This window comes from Podarcis erhardii, assembly GCF_964252035.2.
Source record: "Podarcis erhardii genome assembly, chromosome: 3".
Classification (NCBI taxonomy): Eukaryota; Metazoa; Chordata; class Lepidosauria; order Squamata; family Lacertidae; genus Podarcis; species Podarcis erhardii.
The window spans coordinates 97285619-97311257 of NC_138507.1; the positions used below are offsets into that span (position 1 = coordinate 97285619).

General features: G+C 42.4%; 1 protein-coding gene across 9 annotated transcripts in view; it reads left to right on the top strand.

The window, feature by feature from the left end:
• LOC309337907 (spermatogenesis-associated protein 7 homolog) overlaps positions 1–25639 on the top strand; it is a 70447-nt gene that overhangs the window by 5644 nt on the left and 39164 nt on the right. For 5 of the 9 annotated variants that reach the window (XM_081854904.1, XM_081854911.1, XM_081854905.1 and 2 more), the window contains 3 exons: positions 6506–6580; positions 10447–10539; positions 17510–17557. In XM_081854904.1, the coding sequence (XP_081711030.1) occupies positions 6520–6580; positions 10447–10539; positions 17510–17557 (202 nt within the window). In that variant the 5' untranslated portion in view covers positions 6506–6519. Of the gene's footprint in view, positions 1–6505; positions 6581–10446; positions 10540–16832; positions 16886–17509; positions 17558–25639 lie in introns of all 9 variants that reach the window. The other 4 variants (XM_081854908.1, XM_081854909.1, XM_081854910.1 and 1 more) reach the window with 2 other exon arrangements.

Sequence of the window (25639 nt, forward strand, 5' to 3'; positions counted from 1 at the left end):
TGCTGCTAATGGCAGAAGAATAGCCACTTGGCTTTGATTAATTGCTGCTCTATTTTTAAGCTCTAATCAATCCATTAATCGGTTAATCAACTCTATTTACCGGTAAGTGTTTGTAGCTTTTAAAGCAGCAATTGCATCTAAGTACCAGCAAACCCTGAATCTCAACATGAGGTTTGATTGAGAATGCATTAAGATACCTTTTTAGAAAGGGAATAGATAACTGAAGGGAAACAACTGCCTCTATCTTTCCAAAAAGGTCAAGCAACAGTAGTAATATCTGGCAATGAAATTCAAAATTTCCATAAGGCAAATTGTGCTAGCAGATGGCTTAACACCAGGAGCAAATTCTGAATAGCATTGGAAATGTTGGCTTTTAGATTAGTGCTGGGCCAAATTTCTTACTTGAGAACATTCAGCTGGATTTTGGGAGGGTTCACATGTGAAACCATTCAGTTTGCATTTCAAGGTGAGTTTGCCTAATTCGCACTTACTAAACCAGTAAGTGAACTGAATTGTAGCCATTCCTTGAAATTTGAACTTCCCTGAATTTTGCAATGCAATTCTCTAGCCAAGTAACATGCTAGATATTCTAGGGTAAAAATATGCATAAAGCTGTACATATTATTAGTGACGATAACATACAAAGGGAAAACAGCTTTTCAAAAATTTCATTTCGCATTTCATTTTTCATTCACTTTTTAGAGTAAAATGTCTCAAAGAAACCTGGCAAAATTAAAATGCATTGTATTTAAAAACCAGAAAAAAATTAAGACACTAATACAAGATGCATAAAATGCTCATGCAGCAATAATTTAGTAAGGACCAAGTACTACTCACCCCACCAAAAGCTGAGCAGCACTATAGGAGGCAACATTAATTAACCAAAGACCTGGGTAATCAGAAAAGTCTTAGTCCAACACCTAAAAACTGACTAGAGAGAGCACCAGGCTTGTCTTCCTGGCAAGAGTTTTCCATAGATGGGGGGCCACCACTGAGAAGGCTTGTGTCCACCCTCTGCACTTCCCTCAGAAGCATCTGATTGGCCAGTGTGAGAACAGGATGCTGATTGGCCTGATCCAGCAGGCTCTTCTTATGCCCTCCTGAAGCGACGTGTCTTTAACCATGCTTCACCCATGATTTTGGCAGGTGTCTTGCTAGTCATTTTACTAATATTGCATTGATAAGATATTCTACTCTCATTCATAGTGCATGCCTGCCCATCCACGCCTTCCTATCTCGCCCTTATCTGCACCAGAGACAAGAATCGTATCCCCCCTCCCCCTTGCTAATGGAAACTAGCAGAAGTGTTTTGCTTCCACAAAGCTTTGGCTCCGTTGGGTTAAAAATGTCTTTTGCCATCACTGGGAAAGGTGTTTAATTCCGCTCCTCTGCGACATCTGTAATGAGCCCCACAGCATGGCTGCTAGTCTGAGAGGTGCTTTAACTGTAATAGAAAGCAATCAGGTTCTCCGGTCCTTCCCCCATGTGGAGGTCAAATGCTGATGAATGGACTGCCTGGTGTGTCCTCCTCTGCTGAAAGCCTGTGTGCTGCTGGTGGGGCCAACAGAAGTGTAAATTTTATTATGCCAAAAAGTTATAAAATGCAATCCCTATTCAGACAGAAAGAAGGAAAAGAGCTGCAAGATAAGAGGGGACACATAACTAGCCCCTTGATCACCAAAGAAGCACAGGACCATTGTGACATTAGATCTTTTGTGCACCAAAGGTCAGGTTCTGTCCCTGACATTTTAATTTAAAAGATTCAAAGGGGAAAGACCTCCCACTGTCAAAGGCTGTATGCTTCTGAGCACCAGTTGCTGGAAACTGCAGAAGGGGACAGTCCTCTTGCGCCAACAGGCTTCCCATAGGCATCTGATTGGCCACTGTGAGAACAGGATTCTGGGAAAGACAAACCATTGGCCTGATCCGACAGGTTCTTCTTATGTTCCCTGCCAGACTGATAAGGCAAGACTAGGTTAGATGGACACACAGTGGCTGGGCTCTGACATAATGTAAAACTATGGTTTGCGCCAACCATAGTTAAGAACTTGGTGAAAATTAAGACTTCATAAAAAATCACTGCAAAAACCCCTCCCCCACATGACGTGGGTTGCTGTGCATAGGAGAAACCTGGTAGACAAGGAAGAGGCAAGAGCAGGTCCAGCTGCTGTGTCCAACCATGTCTCTGTCATACATGCCAGGTCAATTCCCCCATCCATGATCAAATCATGGGTGGCACTGGTCTTATTAGTCATTGACCTGGCATTACACAGCACCACTTTGAGGTCATATGGGATGCCCCTGTTGATACCTGCATTCCTCTGGCCAAGGCCAGACCTGAAGGCAGGCATAGTCTTCAGACAGTGACTATACCCGCCTTCTCGGTAATGACATGATCTGGCCCTCAAGCAACTCCTCCTCCTGCCCATCATCACTGAGGTTGGGTGTCCTATTGCACCCACCCTAGTGGTACCTGCCCCAGCCATTATATTGGCTAAGACCCACTCCCGAGGCAGCCTTGACCCTCTGCCCTTAAAAGCAAACTAACTTATATGTAACTAAACTAATAAAAAGTTTACACGTAACAATTTCACAATTTAAAACATCCCCACCTCCATTAACACCATTGTGGATACTATTTGCCTGTTCCTGAGGAAGCATTGTTTCATGTGTCTCAAAGCTCAAGAGGCATGAGAGTTCGAACACACCCCTGTCCCATCCAAACATATATACAAGAACCAGGCTCCGGATGAGAAGATAACAGGAAGATTAACCAGATGTCTCCATAGATGGAACCGGTTCTAAGAGAACCCATGATGCAACTTATATTATTTATCAAGCACAGTAGGGTCAAGCCTGCTCTTACAGAAGATCTTTCGAAAGTACAAGACCTTCTGTATTTGATAAATATCAGAACTTGCTTTGCGATGCTTCCAGAACTGGTGCCGTCCCAATTTCACACCACTTTAGTTTCATAATGTTGAGCTGAAAGAACGAAACCATAGTAGCTGCAACGCAGCTTAGACTTACTTTAGAGGATTTGCTAGTCATCATTTCCTCATCCCTCACAATGCCCATAAACATTGTATCAATGACGGCCAGCATTTTGGGCAACCCTACCACAATTCTAAAAATAAGAGAAAGTCACTAGTGCGATACACACAATCTCCCTGGGCTGTTTTGCCTCTACCTCACTTAGGCAGTGAAATATACTTGGAGTCAAGAGTGGATTTTATGCTCTTTATTCAGCTCATAGTGGTGAGGAGGAATGGAAGTTCCCCCACAATATCTGCTTTATATACATTATTTACACAATGGGCCCAACGTGATTGGCTAATTCCGGGATACTCCTGTAGGCCAATTAGGTTGTGGATTCACTTTCACCTGGAGCTGGATTGGGTGGCTCCTGCGGACCAATCATACTGCTGCATTGTTCTAGGACCAATCAGACTGCTGCATTCAGAATCCTATTGTTCTAGGACCAATCACACTGCTGCATTTTGGATCCTATTCAACTCAGTACATAACAGGCAGGAAGCTAAAGGCTGCACATTTTAGGTGCAGAAAGCAGAACAATACCTACAGTATAACACTCTGCTGTAGCCAAGTCTGTGCCCCACTGAAGCCACAACTCTTTCCCCTTTTCATTAGCTCTTGTGTCTTTAACAGCAATGTGTTGTAGAAGTTAGGAGTTGATGGTGTTTTAACTTTGTGCCATGCAAAGTTTCACCTGCTGATTGCTGTGGACCAGGCTGCCTAAGGCACAAATGTGTGCCAGGCTGTGTCCTACTCACACTGCAACCCCACCACTGGTATCACCCTGGTCATCTCTGCATGGCATAGATGCTTCAGGCAGCTAGCTAAGTTGCTGCTGGTGGTGCTGGTTTTCCTGTAGTGAGAAATAAGAACAGTGCATTAAATTATAAATGGGACGATATTTAAGTATGCACCTAAAACATGAAGGAAAGCGGACTTCCCAGGAGGAAGATGGTAGACTAGAAGGAAAGCTATTTTTGCACCCAAACCCCAGGGTCTTGTTTTAGAGAATGTAGGAACTGATAGAATCTAAGCCAGGGGTCAGCAAACTTTTTCAGCAGGGGCCCAGTCCAATGTCCCTCAGACCTTGTGGGGGGCCAGACTATATTTGGGGGGGGGAATGAATGAATTCCTATGCCCCACAAATAACCCAGAGATGCATTTTAAATAAAAGGGAACATTATATTCATGTAAAACCATGCTGATTCCCAGACCGTTCATGGGCTGGATTTAGAAGGCGATTGGGCCACATCCGGCCCCTGGGCCTTAGTTTGCCTACCCATGATTTAAGCAAGTAGAAAAAAGCACAGAACAAACAAAATGAAAAGGCTTGTGAATTTGAACAGCTTACTAGAGCCTCTCTTCCATTCAACGACTGTATTTTCAAATCAAGCTCCTTGCTTGCTTCACAATTTATTGCTACTTGTTGAAGGTAAAATCATAGAGCCCTGGCAGGGAGCTAATTAATTTTCTTGGGTCCCCATGGTGGTGTCTTCTCTCTCTTTTCTGTTTTCAATCTTACTTTACTCAGGGCAATAGCTCACCGAACTCTTCAGCTGCAGCTTTGACAGAATAAGCTCCAAAACAAGGACTTTTGGATACAGCAGAACCACATAAATTAACAATGGATCTCTCATTCCCCATACTTTTTTTTTGGGGGGGGTGTATATAATAGCCTTTCTGGATTTATACATGAATAGATCATCCAGGATCATCATGTGAAGTATAGCATAATCATGAAAGGGTCCTGTATCCTCTCTGTCTGCCACCTAATAATATGCCGGACTGGAACTCATGTGTTATGAAATCTGATTTGTGAGGATTTGTCTGTTGCTCCCAAAGCCCTTAAGATGGCTACACACATCCCATTCTCCAAGCGCTAAGAGGTTTTGGGGGGCCCAACACAAACCTTGGGTCTGGTTTTCTTGGAATGAAGACAGATGGAGATTGGTGGTGTTTTCTTTGATATAAGGTTTATGCACACAGATGTACTGGCTGCGCATGAGATGGAAGGCTTGTAGCACTAACACTCCTTCTCCTCCTAATGGATTACAGCGGTCCTCACCATAGCATTGGTTTCCTTCATGTATCAGTCCCAGTTCCAAACTGCCTGACAATTCTCACTCGCAGACACCTGAATGACATTACCTCCAGCCAGGAGTAGGGAAATAGAAAGACACATCCAGGAAAAGAAGGGTTTCCTGCTATTTGGTTTCTTTAGCCACACGTCACCTATACTTGGCCTACTCTTTATTTATGCGAAGAATCGTTCTCCAAAGGGCATCTAGCAGGATAAGCTTGCTCACCCAATTTCATCTCTTTAGCAGTGTCTTTTTTCTTTAGAGCACAGTCTTTGTTGTTGTTGTTTAGTCGTTTAGTCATGTCTGACTCTTCATGACCCCATGGACCAGAGCACACCAGGCACTCCTGTCTTCCACGGCCTCCCGCAGTTTGGTCAGACTCATGTCTGAGAACACTGTCCAACCATCTCGTCCTCTGCCATCCCCTTCTCCTTGTGCCCTCCATCTTTCCCAACATCAGGGTCTTTTCCAGGGAGTCTTCTCTTCTCATGAGGTGGCCAAAGTATTGGAGCCTCAGCTTCACGATCTGTCCTTCTAGTGAGCACTCAGGGTTGATTTCCATGAGAATGGATAGGTTTGATCTTCTTGCCGTCCATGGGACTCTCCAGAGTCTCCTCCAGCACCATAATTCAACAGCATCAATTCTTCAATACAGGAATAGAGGAGACTCCAAAAACCCATTAAGCCTAGCCCCAATCTTATTACAATATTGGGGTGGGGGGATTTCTTACCAAACCTGAGAGGTGGTGCGCTCCATCCTAACTACTCAATATATGTCTGCAGATCCACAGGTGTTTCTTAAAGGATCCCCTCATTTTGTAGCAGAGCTGTCAAATGTCCTGTTTAAATATTCTGCCTGTTTTCCAAATCTCTGGATAAAGCTGGGAAAGATCCTTGTCTGAAACTCTGGACAGCAACTAGCTATCAGTGTAAACAATAGCAAGCCACTGCAACAATGGTTTCTGATTCAGTATGAGGCATCTTATATGCCTAAATATTTAGAAGTCCCACTTGCTGCGCATACATTCAGGATCTACCAGACTTGTGCGGTCTTTTCAGTAGTGGCCCAATAGACCTGAAAGTCTCTCCTGAAATAAATATATGTGGTTTCAACTTCCATAGTATTAAAGTACTGTGAATTGGGTTTAACTCTTCAGTTTTACTGGTATTTCAAATATTGTTTTGTGGTTTTGATTATTTTTTTTAAGCTGGCTTTGGAGGCAGTATCTGAATCCTTCTGATAAATAACCAAAGCAACATAAGCAAACAAACAAACAAACTGAGTTGTCCTGTTTTTTTAACTCACATCCACTGTATGATGACAAACGATAAAAATTGTCATTCTAAGTATTTATTACTTATGCCCACTTTTTCCCTCTCTCCTCAAGGGTCCCAGATAGCCATGATCCCAAAGTATTCCTTGATGGGACCTTTCAGAGGACACATGAGTATCAAAAGTAGCTGTAAGTACTAAAGCATTCTTAGCAAAAACAAGTGCTACAGTCTTATTTCAAAAACACCTTAGTGCTCATTCCCATGTTATTTGCTTCCAGAAAAAAACTGTTTGCAAATAATGTGGAAATGAGTGTTATACTTGAACTGTATTCCGTTATAGTTGCAGAAGTGGCTTTTACATCATGTGAATGCTCAAATATAATGTGGAAACTACTCCATTTTCATGACCTTTTACTCCTGTGTGAATGCAGCCAAAGTGGGGAGTATTTACAGGAGACCCAGGACACTTGCAATTTTGGGGGTGGGGTTCAATCACATACTGGCAAATTTAGTTTCAGCAGTTAGAGGGCCTTCTCAGTGGCTGCTCCCAGACTCTGAATCTCCCTTCCTGGAGAGGCTAGACTGGTTCCTCCTTTGTTGTCCTTCCACCAGCAGGTGAAGATTGTTTTACTTTTGGAGGAAGGAAAGGGCTTTTAAATAATGTTTTTTGAGGAAAGGGCTTTTAAATAATGCTGTGCAGTTTTTACTATCTTTGATTCAATAGATTTATTTTTATATTGTTTTAATTCTATTATAGTTCAATTACTTTTTAACTGTTATTATTATTATTAATATACCACCCTATACCCACAGGTTTCCAGGCAGTTCACAAGACAAAATTACAATATAAAAACAAAAAATACGTAATCAAAATATAAAGAGCCAAATAACCCCAAAAAACACATAAAAATGTTTTAAAACAATTAAAAATAATTTATTTATTTATATATTAAAAAAAAACAATTAAAAAGCAGTTTAAAAGAAAGTAAACAGTACACTCTGCTGGGCAACAGCAGTCTGTCAGGCCCTGCCCTGGGCCTGGTGGAGAGAGGCAGGAGCAGGACCCTCAGACTTTTAACAGGTGTATTACCCTTTATATGTTTTTAGCCCTTTTGTCTTATATTTGTGCGGTTTTCATTTGCGTAAGCCGCCTTGAGTCCTTGTCTGGGATATTAACAACAGCAGCAGCAGCAACAACCTCAGTATTATCCAAGCTGACTGGCATCACTTCTCCAGAGTTTTCAACACCTACCTTTCCCCTGGAGATGTGAAGGATTGAACCTGAGACCTTCTGCATACAAAGCATGAGTTTTACTGCGCTATGGCCTTTCCCAAATGAAACACGAGCCAAAGTGACTCATCCCATAATCCAGCTCCAAGCTTCCAGAAATGCCACTCGTTTCCTGCTTTCCTGTATATGTTACTCATCCGTTCCAACCAGCAGGGCTGGACTGCTGTGGCCACAAGTGTCGGTGCAAATGGGGAATGCATTCAGGAAAATTACTTTAATGGTACCACTTTAACTTCAAGTTGCCGGAAAGGGTTACTGTGACCCACACTGCCCATCACATATGGACACCCACTTCAGATTGCTTTTATCCCTGCCTTCCTACCAAGTAAAAATCCTGGAGCCTAACACTGACAATTAACATTGCCCCTTGGCAGCGCAAAACATTCAACAGTTAATCACTTTTACGGCTCCAGCTGCCAACGCAGACTTGAACTGACGTAGTGAAGTATCTGTGGGTGAGAGCCAGCATTGCACCAGCAGACATGACAGGCCTTGCCTTCCCCTTGCAGGCCCCCCATGCACCAAATTCTCTTCAGGAGGGAGTCACCCAGCTTTCTGGAACAGATTGGGGGCACATGTGGGGGGTGCAGGGGGGGGGATAAGAAAGTCCTGTTGGCATGAACAGAAGTCCATGAATCAAATGGACCCACACAGTTGGATATCACTCCATCTTACTTACTTACTTACTTACTTACTTACTTAAGTAGAGCGTTTGTAATATGGTTACCAGATTTTTTTCAATGAATCCAGGGACACCTCTTCTTCTTCTTCTTCTTCTTCTTCTTCTTCTTCTTCTTCTTCTTCAAGCTGAGTAGCAACAGGGTGTCAGTAGTGGGGATGGTGAGGCAAAAGACCCTGGGCCCAAGCAAACAATGCATATTGTATAAAGGAGCAAAGCCCTTCTTTCACACCCTGTGAAGCTCTGAGTTTTTAAAAAACTGGTCAAAAACTGTTTTAATGGCCGCGGGTGGGCGGCCATTGCCCAGGTTTTTTTTAAAGAGCCAGTGTGGTGTAGTGGTTAAGAGTGGTAGTCACATAATCTGGGGAACCGGGTTCGCGTCTCCGCTCCTCCACATGCAGCTGCTGGGTGACCTTGGGCCAGTCACGCTTCTCTGAAGTCTCTCAGCCCCACTCACCTCACAGAGTGTTTGCTGTGGGGGAGGAAGGGAAAGGAGATTGTTAGCCCTTTGAGACTCCTGAGGGGAGTGAAAGGCGGGATATCAAATCCAAACTCTTCTTCTTCTTCTTCTTCTTCTTCTTCTTCTTCTTCTTCTTCTTCTTAAAAAAAACTCTGCGCATTTATGTTTCACAGGGTGCGAAAGAAGGGCTTTGCACCTTGCCTGGCAGAGAAATTACCCTAATTTGTAACCTACTCTTTAGGCAAAAAGATTGGCTTACATACAATTAAAATAAGACCATCCCTGCCCATAGGCTTGTCAGTATATGAGAACATCAGAGCTGCAAACAGCCAGATTGTTGACATCACATGATGTGCCTATCTGTGGGAAAGAAGAATTTCCCAGGAAGTTCACAGGCTGGAAAAGTCTCTGTGAAGAGTGTAATTTGAAACCTTCCGTTTGCGCATGCTCAAGAAGTTTGTCTGACTTGCTAGAAGAACTGAACTGAAAGGACGTGTTTTTCTGTAGTGCTGTAATGTCAGAAATAAAAGAATGTAAATAGATTTCTGACTTATTTTCTTTCCCCTGCGGAAGCAGGAGGAGGGGGTGTGCATTTTACCCACGCTTGGGAAAATGTCGCCTATCAAAATCTCCCTGGTCTGTCTCGATATCAGCCAGAGGAGGTTACCGGTATGCAAGCTCCGAGGACAGTGAGAGGGGCCAGCCTCTGTGGAGGGGGGCTTGCAAACCAAATCTAAACACACACACACACAGCACCCAAGGAAGAAGGGACAGAGAGGGAAGACGAATAGATCTAATTTGGGCACCAACTATTAAACAGTTGTTCTTATAATATCCAGTCAGGGACCTGACCTGGACCTCAGAGGAGGGCATAAGGTTAAAGCCTGCCCTCCAAATATGGATCATGCCCCTGCAGCTGCTATTTGCATTTTAGGGAGTGGGGGAGAAGCTCTTACTGTATGAAGATCCACAATTCTCCAAGGTATATAAAACAAAACCTGAAGGAGGAAAAGAATATTGTCACTTGTTTTTATGCAACTGGCCCCAAAGCAACCCTCAGCTACAGTTTGATTTAGTTTAGCTAGTGACCCTGTTTACAGGATTACAGTTACAGTTACATGATGACATCAGATGTGATGAATATTTTAGAGTGGCAGCTTTGGAAAGCAGAAGTAATGGAAGAAGGTATTCAGATTTCCCGAACTTTTATATGTTTCTCACTTACTCATTTAATCTAAAAAACAAAGTCCTGGCTGCATATTTGTAGTGCAGTGAAAAGAGGCATGCATTCATTTCTTTCTGCTTTTCCGCCTCCATCCCTTTTAAATCTTTCCAAATGAAGATGATATTGAAGATTAAACAACAGCAAGCACCATTTTCTCAGGAGAGCTTCAATGGCAGATGATACATAAAAATTGTGATTTAATAAGAATACAGAGAGAGAACTCATACATTATTTATTGTAAACTATACTGACTGAGTAATCAAACAGGAGTGGAGAAGCTATGCTGAATTATCACTTATTTTGCTTCAGATTTCTCATACAGTGTATTTTTGTGTGTAAGAATTCAGATACTTCTTAAACCCATTGACTGAAAAAACTTTTTGTTTTTTGTTTTCTTAGCATTTTCTCCCAGTTCTTCATGCAAGTTGTCAAGCCAGTACATCATTCAAGATCACATGTCTACACATTACAGAAAATTGCTATCTGCCAAAGGTATTTGGACTGTCAAATAATAAGTGTGCCCATCAAGCTGATAGCTACAATCACATAACGGGACTTGTTTCTTTGGCGGTTGACTAGCATCTTAGCAACTGGCAGAACAACTTAGGCCTAAGAGAGTATTTCTCAAATGCAAAACCAGAGTGTGAGAGTAATTTCTAAGGGATCACATTTCCAAATGTTATGTCTAAAAATCTTAAATACATATTGAGATTTGAGTTTTAATTCCCTGTTTTGTCTAGCAAGTGAGGTAGTCACTACTTAGAACAGGGATGGGGAAACTGTGGTCCTCCAGGTGTTGTTGGGCTTCATCAACCCCAGCCAGCATGGTTAGAGATGGTAAAGGTAAAGGACCCCTGGTCAGTTAAGTCCAGTCAAATTTGATTTTGGGGTGCAGCGCTTTCTCCACTTTCTTCACTTTCAGGCCAAGGGAGCCAGTGTTTGTCCACAGACAGTTTTCTGGGTCATGTGGCCAGCATGATTAAACCGCTTCTGGTGCAAGAGAACACTGTGACGGAAGCCAGAGAGCATGGAAACGCTGTTTACCTTCCCGCCACAGCGGTACCTATTTATCTACTCGTACTGGTATGCTTTCACACTACTAGGTTGGCAGGAGCTGGGACAGAGCAACGGGAGCTCGTCCTGTTGCGCAGATTTGAACTGCCCACCTTCCGATTGGCAAGTCCAAGATGCTTGGTGGTTTAGACCACAGTGCCATCTGTGTTCCTTGGTAGGGATGATGGTAGTTGGAGTCCAACAACTTCTGGGGGAGTCACAGGTTCCCCAATCCTTAATTTAGGGGGGGGAAACATGTGACCATGAGCATAATCTGTGTTGCAGTCCCACCTACATGAATGAGAGATGAAGGTGATGATGATGATGATATATTATGATGATATATTATGTCATGGCATCTTTAATGCCTGTGCAAAGTTATTTCCTGGGCCTGTGGGTGGGCTGATTCCTGGTTCATTCCAGTTCTGTTCCTTAAGGCAATTCCATCATGCTTCCTACTTAGCACAGTCTGGTCTTGTATGTTAAATACGCTTTGAGGTTCCAAGACCAGAGTCTATCTTGCATGATGCGGTGAGATCTTGGGCCTACAGTTCTTCTGCTGAAATCCTGCAACTGGTGTATATCACAAATATTGGAGGGTCCAGGGAGGTTGGTCCTACTTTTGTGTAAGAGTGCCCTTCCAGATAGCAATAATGCAGTAACATTTGGGAAGTACAGTGGTACCTCAGGTTAAGTACTTAATTCATTCTGGAGGTCCATACTTAACCTGAAACTGTTCTTAACTTGAAGCACCACTTTAGCTAATGGGACCGCCGGAGCACGATTTCTGTTCTCACCCTGAAACAAAGTTCTTAACCTGAAGCACTATTTTTGGGTTAGCGGAGTCTGTAACCTGAAGCGTATGTAACCTGAAGCATCTGTAACCCGAGGTACCACTGTATTGAAGAACTAATAAAGAAGAATGATTTGTGGACGGTCCTGTATAAATCCACTATTATTGCATCAGTTACATGTTACAGAATATACCTACCAAAAATACCGCAGGTGTGTTTGTGTGTTTTCTCTTTTAATATGCCATAATACATAAGTACCCCTGCCCATATTCTGTCTGTAGTAACATTTGTCCACCTTTGCCCCCCAATGCATTTAAATCACACAGAGAAGAAAAAGCTAGGATTATTGCAGGCAAAGTACCCAAACTTTCACCATTGGAAATCTCATGCTCATAAATGTTCAGAAGCATCTCAACTACGTGAGGGGAGGCATCCATAATTCACACCTGCTAAGTGAGAGATTTTACTTTCTTGGGCTCCGTGATCACTGCAGATGGTGAAATTAAAAGACGTCTGCTTCTTGGGAGAAAAGCAATGACAAACCTAGACAGTATCTTAAAAAGCAGAGACATCACCTTGCTGACAAAGGTCTGTATAGTTAAAGCTATGGTTTTCCCCTGTAGTGATGTATGGAAGTGAGAGCTGGACTGTAAAGAAGGCTGATTGCCGAAGAATTGATGCTTTTGAATTATGGTGTTGGAGGAGACCCTGTAGAGTCCCATGGATGGCAAGAAGATCAAACCTATCCATTCTTAAGGAAATCAGCCCTGAGTGCTCCCTGGAAGGACAGATCCTGAAGCTGAGGCTCCAATATTTTGGCCACCTCATGAGAAGAGAAGACTCCCTGGAAAAGACCCTGATGTTGGGAAAGATGGAGGGCACAAGGAGAAGGGGATGACAGAGGACGAGATGGTTGGACAGTGTTCTCGAAGCTACCAACATGAGTTTGACCAAACTGTGGGAGGCAGTGGAAGACAGGAGTGCCTGGCGTGCTCTGGTCCATGGGGTCACGAAGAGTTGGACACGACTAAACGACTAAACAACAACAAAGTTGAGCGGCACCTTATCTCTGCTTTCTGCCCCCACATTGTGAAGATGGAAAGAAGAGGTTCCCAACATGAAGGAACTATTTCAAGGACTTGCATGGCCTTCAGCCAATTCTTTCAGTCCATTACATTCCTTGAAGCCGAAGCCAAAATTTATAGGGACGAATTCTTCAGGACCTCGGATGGAAGATCTCATTTGTCCAAATCAACTTCAAGTCTTACTTTCTCTCCCACGTTGAAACTGCTTACTGGAACAAACTCTAGCATGCTCTTTTTAAGTTGCAAACCTTTTTACATAGAGTGGCAACTCGCAGCTACATCTGACCCAGGTTTTATGCATTCAGAAGAAATCTCTCTCAAAGCTCAGTTCTGAGCATTTAAACTCTGCACAGAGTCATTGGAAAGAATCAAAGCACAAAATTAAAACCTGTAAAGGATTTCTTTTCATGCAGTGCAAATCTTTTCCACCAGTTCCCTACTGGGCTAAACAGGGGAAATAGAGAAAAATGGCAGGCATGCTTAAATAAAAGCTCTGCGTGTGAAAATCTAAGTAGTGCACTGCTTATGACCCCCCCGCATGCCATTGTATCCCTCAGGTGCGGGTATTGAAATAGCAAAACTAACATCCATTGTTCCCTTAGGTATTCTGGTTTTAGTATGAGTTGTATCATGCCTAAGAACAGAAAACATTCATCTTGAATGGAAAGGTTTTGCTTTCACTCCCAGGCTCATTTACTGACATATTTTGGATTAGGGAGGCATTTTCCTTCCAGTCAGGTTGTCTTATTTCGATCCTGGGGATTTTACATTATGTTGTAGTTTGGCTCCAAGAGCCCACCTGGTGTGCCTTAGTAAACAGATAGCTTGTTATATATGTGTGTAACTCAGGAGATGCAAAGCTAATTTGAAACAATTTTCTAAATTATAAATATATATAACAGATTCCATGCATCCACATAATCTGACCCTACCAAAGAACCGTAATTCTGAGGTGGGCTTGAGCAACACCTGGTGACTTCTGACAAGGATAAAGTGGCTGTTGCTGGAGCAGCTGAGGAGGACTCCCATCCATGGATGTGTTTCCACGTTTGCTTGGGACCCATTTGTCTAAACAGGTCTGCAGAATAAGCCCTTCTGTACAGTACCCTTGATTTCTCAGGGCTCTTAGCAGCCAATTTGTAGGCAGAACAGCGAGGCTTTGATTAGAATGGAAGCAGAGGAAGGTTGGGATTTTGTTATCTCAGGAGGTTCCATACTAGCTGAATATCAAAACAAACAAAAAGTTTGCCGACTCTGAAAAAGTAAGAAGCTAGCAATAATCTAAGTATGTGCGGTTTCAAAACTTTAGTGTCTAAAACTACCATCCCACAGCCTACCCTACAGGACTGTTGTGAAGATAAAAGTGGGGAAGGGGAAGACAACTGTTATGTACTGAGTTGAATAGGATCCAAAATGCAGCAGTCTGATTGGTCCTAGAACAATAGGATTCAGAATGCAGCAGTCTGATTGGTTCTAGAACAATAGGGTCCAGAATGCAGCAGTCTGATTGGTCCACAGGAGCCACCCAATCCAGCTCCAGGTGGAAGTGAATCCGCAACCTGATTGGCCTACAGGAGAATCCCAGAATTAGCCAATCACGTGGGGCCCATTGTGTAAATAATGTATATAAAGCAGACATTCTGGGGAAACTTCCATTCCTCCTCACCACTATTAGCTGAATAAAGAGTATGAAATCCACTCTCAACTCTGAGTATATTTCAACAATGCAGCCTTGAGCTCCTGGAAGGAAAATCAAGATGCAAATATACAACAATGAACAACAAGTATGTGCAGTTTCACGACACTCAGCAAAACATATGTACACACAAAACATTCTCCCTATATGTGTGTGTGTTCATATGTGTATGTTAAAATTCTTATAGGCTGTACGAAATGCGGTATATCCTTGTGTAGAGCCTATAAGAATTTTAACTTATAAGGTGTTTAATTATTTTATGGTTGTATTTGCTGATTCATTGTGGAATGCTCTCCCCAGGATGCTCTCCTGTATTTTTTAATTTCATAAAATCTATTCACCGCTTGATTGGAAAAAAACAAAAACCCTCAAAGATAAAATAGTATATGCAAGAAAAAATAAAAACTCTGTATTAAGGGAGTTACTTCTGGGTAAAACATCCCCAAACGAGCCAGTTGTGTTTTATTCTACAAAAGCTGGAACACTTGGGGAGTGATTGAAATAGTGTGGACACAAGGAAAGTGCTTTAACTAACATACCCCAATATAATCTACCATATTCACCTACATTCCCCACTGCTGTAAGGTGGCCCCCTTCTGTGTCCCAGATGGCGGTGGTCAACACTTTTTCCATTGTCTGCCTAGCAACAGTGATTAAGTATCCTTAGCAGTGGTGCTGCCTACCAAGTGCCAAAGCATCAGAGTTGCTTCCACATGTTCTAACTTTCTTCAGAAATATTTGGCTGACATACTTAAAAAAACACACACACCTAAAAATGAAGAGTCTGGGGTCCCTGCTCTACCCCCTGTATGCAGCCCTGGACACATTTAATTGAGAGCAAACCCCTCTGGTGTTCGCTTGACCTTACATTCAAGTGAGTATGCACAGACTGTACAACAAAATTATCGGCTGGTGTAAATCACAAGCCCAGTGACTCCAGGGAGCTGAAAGTCTTCTGCTCTTTAAGCTGGCTAAGGCATACCACTGCTGTTGTTTGCTCATAGGAATAGAGTAAAGATATCAGAATACCTTGCATTGCCCAAACTCAGGAAGTATTCTGCTTGCAGTCAGTGAGCTGTTAAACACACCCAAAGGAAGAAAGCCATTCAAAATATAAGGGATTTAACCCTTTGGCTTCCTGATGTGTTGAATACACTTTCTGTATGCTCTAGCCAAGTTGTGCTGAAGTTATTAATTTGGATGTTTGGTCCTATATTAAAAATAATATATTGAGGGTCTTCCCCTCCCTCCACTTTATGGAATAAAGAACAATTTTTGGAGGCAATTAACCATTGTTAATTACCTTGGATCTTTTACCTTGGCGTAGTACAGACCCGCAAAATGTCCAGCTTGCTTAATGCATGATATACTATTTACTCAGTTAATTACTAAGGTAACAGCTGGAGGTTTTTTTTTTAATGTATTTTTTATTAAAGATTTCTTACAAAAGTATGTGCAATGTCTCTTTTTCAAGTTACGTTTTCTACAGATCAGTTTCATTTGTTGAGACATTAGTGTTACATTAGGGAAAAAAGGGGGGAAGAGGTGGAGGGGGGCATGGTGGGTGGGGGTGGGATCGGGCAGCAATGTTTCTATTTTACTTAATGTATGCATGGGGTTTTGCATCGGCGTCGCTTGTGCAGGTTCTCTTTGCTATTTGCTTGTGTTCCTTTGGTGGTGAGAGAAGTTGGGGTTGGCCTAGGGAGTGGTTGTTTGTGATTGGCTGTGGTGATCTTTGTTTTCAAGTGTGAGTGGGGTGGGTGGGTGTTTTGGATGAGGTTAGCCATATTGATTTGTATGTTGTTGATGGATTTTTGTCATTGTCTTGTTGGGCTGTGTATTTGATAAAGGGGAGCCAAACGGGGGTGAAGGCGTCTTCCTCTATTTGTCCCCGCACCAGTTTCAGTTCATTGGTTAATTTTTCTAGTAAGGCTGTTTCCCATACTATTTGGTACCATTGGTCCATGCTTACTCCTGACAGGTCTCTCCAGTGTCTGGTTTTGATGTTTCTGGCTGCTGTGAGTAGGTGGGTTATGAGCTCTTTGTGATGGGAGTGGGCATTATTGTCTTGGAAGAAGGTAACAGCTGAGTTGAGATGTTGAAAGATAACCTTATCACATCAATGTCACATGCAATGCTTAATCTTTTAAAATGCAGGGCTCCAGCAGTTGTTCATGGTAATGAGATGGAGCCATGCAAACATCTTAACTGTGAGCACACTATCTCTGTTTCAATCATTAAACCAAACCTGTGAGTGTAGTGGTTAAGAGCAGTGGACTCGTAATCTGGGGAACCGGGTTCGCGTCTCCGCTCCTCCACATGCAGCTGCTGGGTGACCTTGGGCCAGTCACACTTCTCTGAAGTCTCTCAGCCCCAATCACCTCACAGAGTGTTTGTTGTGGGGAAGGAAGGGAAAGGAGAATGTTAGCCGCTTTGAGACTCCTTCGGGTAGTGATAAAGCGGGATATCAAATCCTTCTTCTTCCTGTGTAGGGTACATGATGCTATGCACCCCAGGTCACATTCGTTCTTCCATATGCAGCCTTAACCACCAAATTTTTAAGCTACAGCTGAGGATTTGGCCTCATAATCAACAAAGAAGAAATAGAAACCTACCACAAATAATTTCCTCTTTTATATATCCCATATTGTGGTTAGATTTCTAAATAAAAGGTTTAGAGAAGGAGGTTACTTAAGAGCACGCTTTTAATTGAATCCAGACTTTCAACAACCCTATCGCTTAGAAGCAGGTCATTCATTACTCTTTCCTGTAATTTGAAAGCAAAATACTGAAAACATAGATAAACAACTTTTTGTTTTGTTTTGTTAATTCAGCTGCTGTTGATTCATCTGCTCCAAAGAGTTTGAACACGAGCATTAAATGTAAGTATAACTTGTTTTGCTTTCAAAATAACGTCTGGCTTCACCTTGTTTGGTCTGGAAATATTTGCTTTGGATGATCCCTCTCGTTCTCTCCTAAAACCTTCATGCCATTTCCCCCAAACCACAATACTTTCAGCATCCCATATAGCACTGACTTGTTGGCAAAGAAAAATAGCACTGTCTGTTACTTTAGTATTGTCTGTGTTGCATGGGAAGGGTGCTGTTACATCTGAATTATTTGTATTTTATCCTGCTAACATGTATTTTAATCTGATTCTCACAAGAGTGGTAAAATCCAAAAGTCTAAGCACAAAGTGATTTTTTTCAAGTTTAAGGCTGCAATCCATTATAAGACATTTATTTATAAGCACAGGTTCATTCCTTCGCATCCTATAGGCAGGAAGTGATACGTTTAGATACACTGAACCTCCCTGTTGAAAAAAAAATAAATCATAGATTATACAAAAGATAATGGGGTGAATGAGATAAATCCATACTTAAAAGCATTTGACCACGTTTTAAAAGAGGGGCAGGGACCCTTTTTCAGAGCACCTGAAATTTCCAGGGGGCGCATTCCAGTGGTGGTGGGTGGGGGCACAGGGGAAGGTTGCAATGGATATGGCTTTGACCTTTGTACGTTATATTTCAATAGCACAAAATTCAGAAAGGGTTACACTCCCACCTCTCCATCCTCCATTCAGGCAAGTGAGAGGTTCAAGGACACATTCCAGCCAGGCCAAAACATCCAGGGGCATGTCCTGAGGAGAAGGAACATGGCCTAGGGAGAGTCCCACAGGTCAGCACAATCCTATGCATGTCTATTTAAGATTCAGTGGCACTGCAGCCGTCTTCAGGCAGTCGCCCTCCCACAATAGGGTGTAACCTGCCCCAGGTGTGCATAGGCTCCCTCTGTGATTTAGAATCTTAATCAGGCAGGGTTCTAACCAGAGGACAGGGAGCCTACCCACTGAGAACAGAATCTACTGTCCAGGCCATCCCTCCAATGTGTGGATGATGAGGGGGAAGGGCTCCCTCACTGCCCCCCTCACATGGTTGTTAATCCCGTGAGGGCAAACACCTGAAAGGGGCTTGGGTTCAAGGGGATTTATTCTTATCTAAGTGTGTGTGTGTTAACTACGCATCCACATATCAACTTCCCTGTGGTCTTTGTGTCACCTGTCTGACTAGTTAGATAATGGCGCTGCCACCAATGCATTTGGCCCCATGATGGGGCAAAACCTCATTCATGAAACTCCCTTCATAGGGAGGTGTGCCAGTTCCCTATACATTGGTGGCGTTTGGACACCAACTGTGAAAATTTCCATTCACCCAGGCTTTTGAGAAAATCAACGTTGACTAAAATTTTGGCAGCTCGTATTCCATTGCACGTTTTTGTTGTTTGTTGTTTTAGAAATATATTTTATTGCATAGATTGTGGTTTTATGCCGTTCACTGCCCTGAGCTCCCACGGGAGGAAAGCTGGTAGAGAAATGAAATGAATAAATTTTTTAATTTTTTTTTTTGTTATTTCCATAAAGAGCTTGCAGAAAGATGTGCAGATTGTAAGCAATAAATAAGAAATGGATGAAAATTTTTTTGCACGAAAAAGGATGGTGTGTGGAAGGGCCCCTGGGAGTACAGTGGTACCTTGGGTTAAGTACTTAATTCGTTCCAGAGGTCCGTTCTTAACCTGAAACTGTTCTTAACCTGAAGCACCACTTTAGCTAATGGGGCCTCCTGCTGCTGCTGTGCCACCAGAGCACGATTTCTGTTCTTATCCTGAATCAAAGTTCTTAACCTGAAGCACTATTTCTGGGTTAGCGGAGTCTGTAACCTGAAGCGTATGTAACCTGAAGCGTATGTAACCTGAGATACCACTGTATGATCCTAATTCGGGGGGGGGGGGAGAGAAGAAGCCATTTCATAATTCTACAGCCCTCTAGATTTTCTGGTTTGAATAAACTCCAAATGTCACAATGGGTCCCATGCAAGCAGACCTCCCCCACCCCACTCCACACACAGAGCTGCTACTGAATTCTGGGTTGGCTTCTGGACTTTATTAGCTACCCCTCGTATTACCTTCCAGATTCATTCTCATTACTGGGCAGATTATCTGCTGAGCAAGCATTCCTCCCAAAACAGCATTCCTTGCAGAAGTGCCTTAGAATGATTAAAGAAGCGCGGTCCTCCTTCTTATGAGAGAAACAGCAGGACTTGCATCGCATAGCGAAAAGGTGGCCGAGAAGAGAGGGAGAAGATTGTACGACATAGCAAAAGTGTTGCTACCTCTGCCCTTAATCTGGAACAGATAGGTAGCCGTGTTGGTCTGCCATAGTCAACACAAAATAAAAAAATTCCTTCCAGTAGCACCTTAAAGACCAACTAAGTTAGTTCTAGGTATGAGCTTTCGTGTGCATGCACACTTCTTCAGATACACTGAAACAGAAGTCACCAGACCCTTCAACAGGTTGTCAACAGGCTCATCACAGCTATCTGCCAATCACCCATTCCTACCACCCTTCTGAGTAATACCCCTCCCCACCTTCTCACTATATAGGAATTTCAGAAATAGACTGGAAAGAGAAGCTGCTGAATTGCAATTTATCACCAAACTTAAAACCACGGAGAGACCTGGTCTGAACAAAGACATTGGATTCTTATCTCATTATACATGACAAAGCCGTTTTCACCTTCTCACCCCTTGCTTTTTCCTGTAAGACCTATTGCAGTCGTTAAGAGTCGACAACAGGCTCATCACAGCTATCTGCCAATCACCCATTCCCACCACCCTTCTGAGTAATACCCCTCCCCACCTTCTCACTATATAGAAGGGTCTGGAAACTTCTGTTTCAGTGTATCTGAAGAAGTGTGCATGCACACGAAAGCTCATACCTAGAACTAACTTAGTTGGTCTTTAAGGTGCTACTGGAAGGAATTTTTTTATTTTGCTTAATCTGGAAGTTAGTCTTAGCTCATTAAGTAGCTTGTTTGTCAATGGCATTGAATCTGCTCCTCTGCCTCTCCGCTGTTTGTGGCAGAACATGGGTTGCTTGACTCTTGTTGTGTCTCTATGGGAAAGCAAGTTAATTGGGGGAAATATTATGGGTTTGTCTTATCTGCTGTCATTGCACCCATTGCAAGCCAAATCTATGGATATAGATTATGCAGGAGAAAATGGAGCATGTTCTTGGGCTGGATCTACACTGACCCTTTTATCGTTATTAGAACGATGTTAGATACATCATTCTGAAACACCACAGGGCATACTGGTAAAAAAATGTTCCTTACCTTGTTGTGTCCATAACAATGCAGTTTCCTATTGCGGGTTCCTGGTTGCTCTGTTACAAGCAGAATGCAATGTGTCCATCTATGTTATGAAAATCATTCCTTAACCCTTCCTTAATGTTATAAAACATTAATGTAGATCCACCCTATGTCCACCTCTTACCAATGGATACATCTAACTTTTCTCATTATACCTAAGAAGAGCAGTTCTGCTGGCCCACGTTAATGTTTTACACAGCAATCCAAGCAAGAGGAAGCCAGAGTGATTTATGCCAAGGTAAATTGTGCCGGTGGAGCTTCCTTGTTCCCAACTCCTTTGAGAAGCAGGGCTAATGCTGGCTGAGGTGGCCTGAACTTGGCAGAGGGGAAGCAAGACTTTCAAACAGAGTTTGAATTGCACCACTCTTTTTGTTGAATGGTCACTGTAAAATGTGAAGGTTCATTATTGTTTCACAAGTTGTGTATGTCTTTAAGGGCCAGAGCCAGGGCAAATAACGAGACCCAGTCTTACAGCTGTGAAACATAGCAGGTGCTCCTAGGTTGTATTAATTAAGCTGTGTCAGCATTTGGGCATAGTATATAAGGAGCAGCACCTAGCTCTCTCATTACCCTGGGGGTGTTGGGATTCGCAGGATACTAAGTAAGTCTGCAGGCTTCAACAGGCTGATGCAATACTCTGTGAAGTGCTGGGTCAGAGTGACTCAGCAGGAATATGATTGGCTATCACCTGTTTTAAAAGGAAAGCGTGTTCAACAGTAACTGTGGTGGTTGTGCTGTGGTGGAGAGTATTCGTTTGCCTTAAGGAGCGGGTACTCTGTATGGACTGTTTTTGTAAATACCTGTATATAGCTCACATTAAAAAGACTGCACTGGAAAAACCTGGGACTCTGAGCATTTCGCTAAAAAGCGCCGCGAGGAATTCGCGACAGGGGGATGGGTTGGTGGTTGGGTCATGTTTGTTATTGTTATCTTTAGTGTAAACGGAGTTTTTGTTTTGTTATTAAAACCTTGTTAAAGTTATTTTTGAGTTCCTTGTTATGCATGGTTTCCCCAGCAAGCTCTCTGCAGCGCTACTAAACTGCAGATAGCCAACCTTTTGGCTACTAAACTGCAAACTTTTTGCCAAGTTAACTACTGTGGAGTTGCCGGGTCATGTGACCAAGCTGAAAGGAGACTGGAATGGGATAGGTCTCCCCTGCCCGGCCCCAGAACACCCCTCTTTTGAGACTTCAGCTCAGCCCTGGTTCATCTGTGATGGAGGTCCTACACTGGTATACAGTGTCTCTGGCTTTAGCTGGTTTAGCTCAGCCAGAGATATGCCTATTCCAAACCCCCCCTCCTCCCAGCACATCTTGGGTTTTGATTTGATCCCTTACCCTCTAAGATCCTAGGTGGCAGATTTCCATAGTTCCTTTCAAGTATAGGTGCTATCCTTGTATTCATTTGAGATTTTGAATAGGTGTCTCCCATTCTTCTACTCAGTAAGTTAGATCAGTGGTTCTCAAACTTTTTTTAATCTGGGCCACACTTTCAAAATAAAAATTTGCTTGCCGCACACCGATTTTTTAATTGGTAAGAAATACAGTGGTACCTCGGGTTACATACACTTCAGGTTACAGACTCTGCTAACCCAGAAATATTACTTCGGGTTAAAAACTTTGCTTCAGGATGAGAACAGAAATCATGTGGCGGCAGCGGGAGGCCCCATTAGCTAAAATGGTGCTTCAGGTTAAGAACAGTTTCAGGTTAAGAACGGACCTCTGGAATGAATTAAGTACGTAACCAGAGGTACCACTGTACCTTGGAAAACAAAAAGAAGTAACTCCTAGCAGTGCTGGATTTTTAACATAGAACACTACTTTATAATATGATCATGGGACAGCCAGAAAGTATAAAACAATGCAGCTACATAAGAACATGACTCATTTGCAAAATAATTTGCCATCCTCTCCTGCCACACCCATGTGGTGTGCCCACATTCTTTGAGAATCACTGGATTACATGATGCACAAATGTGTTTCCTGGTTCATTCTTTGAGGCCATATTGAGTATTTTACTTCATGGGCCTATTACTGAACAGGTGGCAAGATATCTGAATGTTGTCACATCGCTAAGATTCACTATGATTGTTAATTCCTAGCATGTCAACGCTAGTGATTAATAACTTGTTCTGCTGAGGTTATGCATTTGTACTTTATATTTTGTACTCTGTTTATTGGTTGGCCAACCGTAACGAACACTTGATTGACTGAAGTAATGTCAAGAGAGTTTTTAGGCTAAAGAAAATCAGTGCTGTGAGATACAGAAGATGCTATCAAGTATAAAGCCAAGATCTGGGAGGGGGGGTGTAACAATGACTGGATTAACCGCTTAGAATCGTTTTGAACATAATGTTCTTTGTCTCAGCATGCATTGGGCTGTGTCAGCTAAACTCACATCCAATCCACGCTTTCATGTAAATCAATCTTCAATTTATTCATTTATACATCATGCTTATATCCCACATTTCCTCCAGAAGGAGCCTAGAGCAACAAATATCTTCGACAAAATTAAAATTAAAAAATCAGACATATTTTTAAAATGGTTCAAATACAGTAAAATGTGTAACCAAATCTTGTGTCTCAAGAGGCCCAACAAAGCAGAAATGTTTTTAGCAGGCGTCTGAAAGAATACAGGGATGCTGACTAATATCAAGTGGCAGAGAGTTCCAAAGTACAAGGAATAACTTTTTACAAGTGAAGAGCAGGCATTGCATGCCACTTGTAAACAGGCAAGTTCTGCAGATCCAAGCAACTGAGTGGGCATATATGGGGTAAAGTGATCCCTTAACTAAACTAGTCCCACAACATTAAGGGTTTCAATACCAATAGTAACACCTTGAACTTGGCAGCCAGTGAGAAATTCTGTCAGAAATCATGCTGCAGGATAGTTTATAATAATTTAGCAGTAACTTGAGCACAACCTGTACAGCAAATAATCTGCAGATTATAGAAGAAGCTGTAGAAGAAGGAATAATTGATGTAGAAGAAGGTATTCCTAGCTGTAGAAGAAGGAATAATGGATGGCTGAACCTGACTTGAGATAAAAGAGATGGTGGAGATGGGGTGAAAGGTCAATGCAAGGCCAGCTGCAAATCAGTTTTCTTCTTCTGACCTAAACAGGATTAAATTGCTACCTAGGGACAACCTAAGGTGCAATCAGTTGCTAATGGATTTACAGAGGGGAAATTAAAGCAGTTCTAAATACAGAGACAAAGGGGGAAATAAAACAAACAGCACAATGAGGCAGAACATCTACTAGCTCAGGGAGAGAAAATGTTCTCAGTTTCCAAAACATACAGAACAAATGTCAAGGAAGGATAACTTTAATGTCTCAGTAGTTACCTGTTGGAGTTTGGATTTCCTCCTCCAAACTATTTTTGTTACTGGACTAGATAATTCCCAGTGTTATTAAAACCTTACTTACAGTTCTGTAAAAGTAAAGGTGGATCTACACACAGAAAAGCCCCCCACTATAAAGAAGTCAGAAATTAAATCATTACAAAAGAAAAAAAAACGCAATGGAAAATTGCATAGAATTTTTTTTTTTTTGCTCTCCAGCGCTATCTGGTGTTGCATGTTTACAATGCATTCAAAATGCTGTTTTTTGACTAATATAGCTGAGTCTTAACTTCCACTTTTGCGTTCATGGTTGTTGTTGTTTCCTTTAAAAAAAGAAAGAAAAAAGACTGTACTGATTTACCAAAATGCTCAGTTCACTACCACAGGTAAGTCAGATCTGAGGTGGCTCTTGTGACCTAATGAACTCATTTTATTTATCTAAGGCAGCAATTCTCTAACTACTTACCTGGGAGTAAGCCCCGCTGAATTCAGTGGGACTTATATCCATTTGGACATTACAGGACTCTACTGTAACATTTCAAATAAGGCATCCACTCAAAATAAATACTGTAAGGTGCTCACTCAATGTAAGCTCTAGGCGCAGAGTTAATAGGCCTATTGAGCAAACTATTCTTTAGACATAAAATGACTTAATATCTACCAGAAGAAGGTCCTGATTAGTATTTGCATTTGTAAAGCTACTGGGTAAACAAGGAGTATGTCAGAGTGATGTGGGGACATTGTCAATTTTCTGTTGTGTTAGGCATGCAGTTACTTCTTTCATACATTTTAAAACAATAATGGAGAAGACTTGTCCCTGATTAATGACATTACCACCGAACAAATATGGAGCCATTTTTTAAAAAACCCGTGAAGGTTACAAAAAATGGCAAGTGCCGTGATAAACAAGGGCCTTAACATAATCACCCGTCATACTGAGTGGCATCAGATTTTTATCCTTAATCCATGAAAGCTCATAAAGATGCATTCACTCTTTGAAAGCATAGCATGTACGTCACCTGTCCCACAGATGGAAAACAATAAATTCAGGTAATAACAAAGGATAAATGTATAAATTGTTCGATGGTAGCTGACAGGGTTTTTTCCCCAGCTGGAACTCAGTTCTGGCAGCTCTCAGATGGGTGCCATTTTATAAGAGAACAAAGGAGGCATTCATGGAGAGTTCTGGCCAGTGGCGTAGTGTGGGGGGTGCAGGGGGGCCGGCCGCACCAGGTGCAACATCTGGGGGTTAGGGTTAGGGGGCGCAAATCCACGGGTTAGGGGGCGCAAATTACTTGCCTTGCTCTGGGTGCTGACAACCCACGCTACGCCACTGGTTCTGGCACCCCTTTTTGTAGAAAAATAGCAGTCATTGTTGATGACTTACAATAGGGGACTTACAATTGCCCCTCCCCCC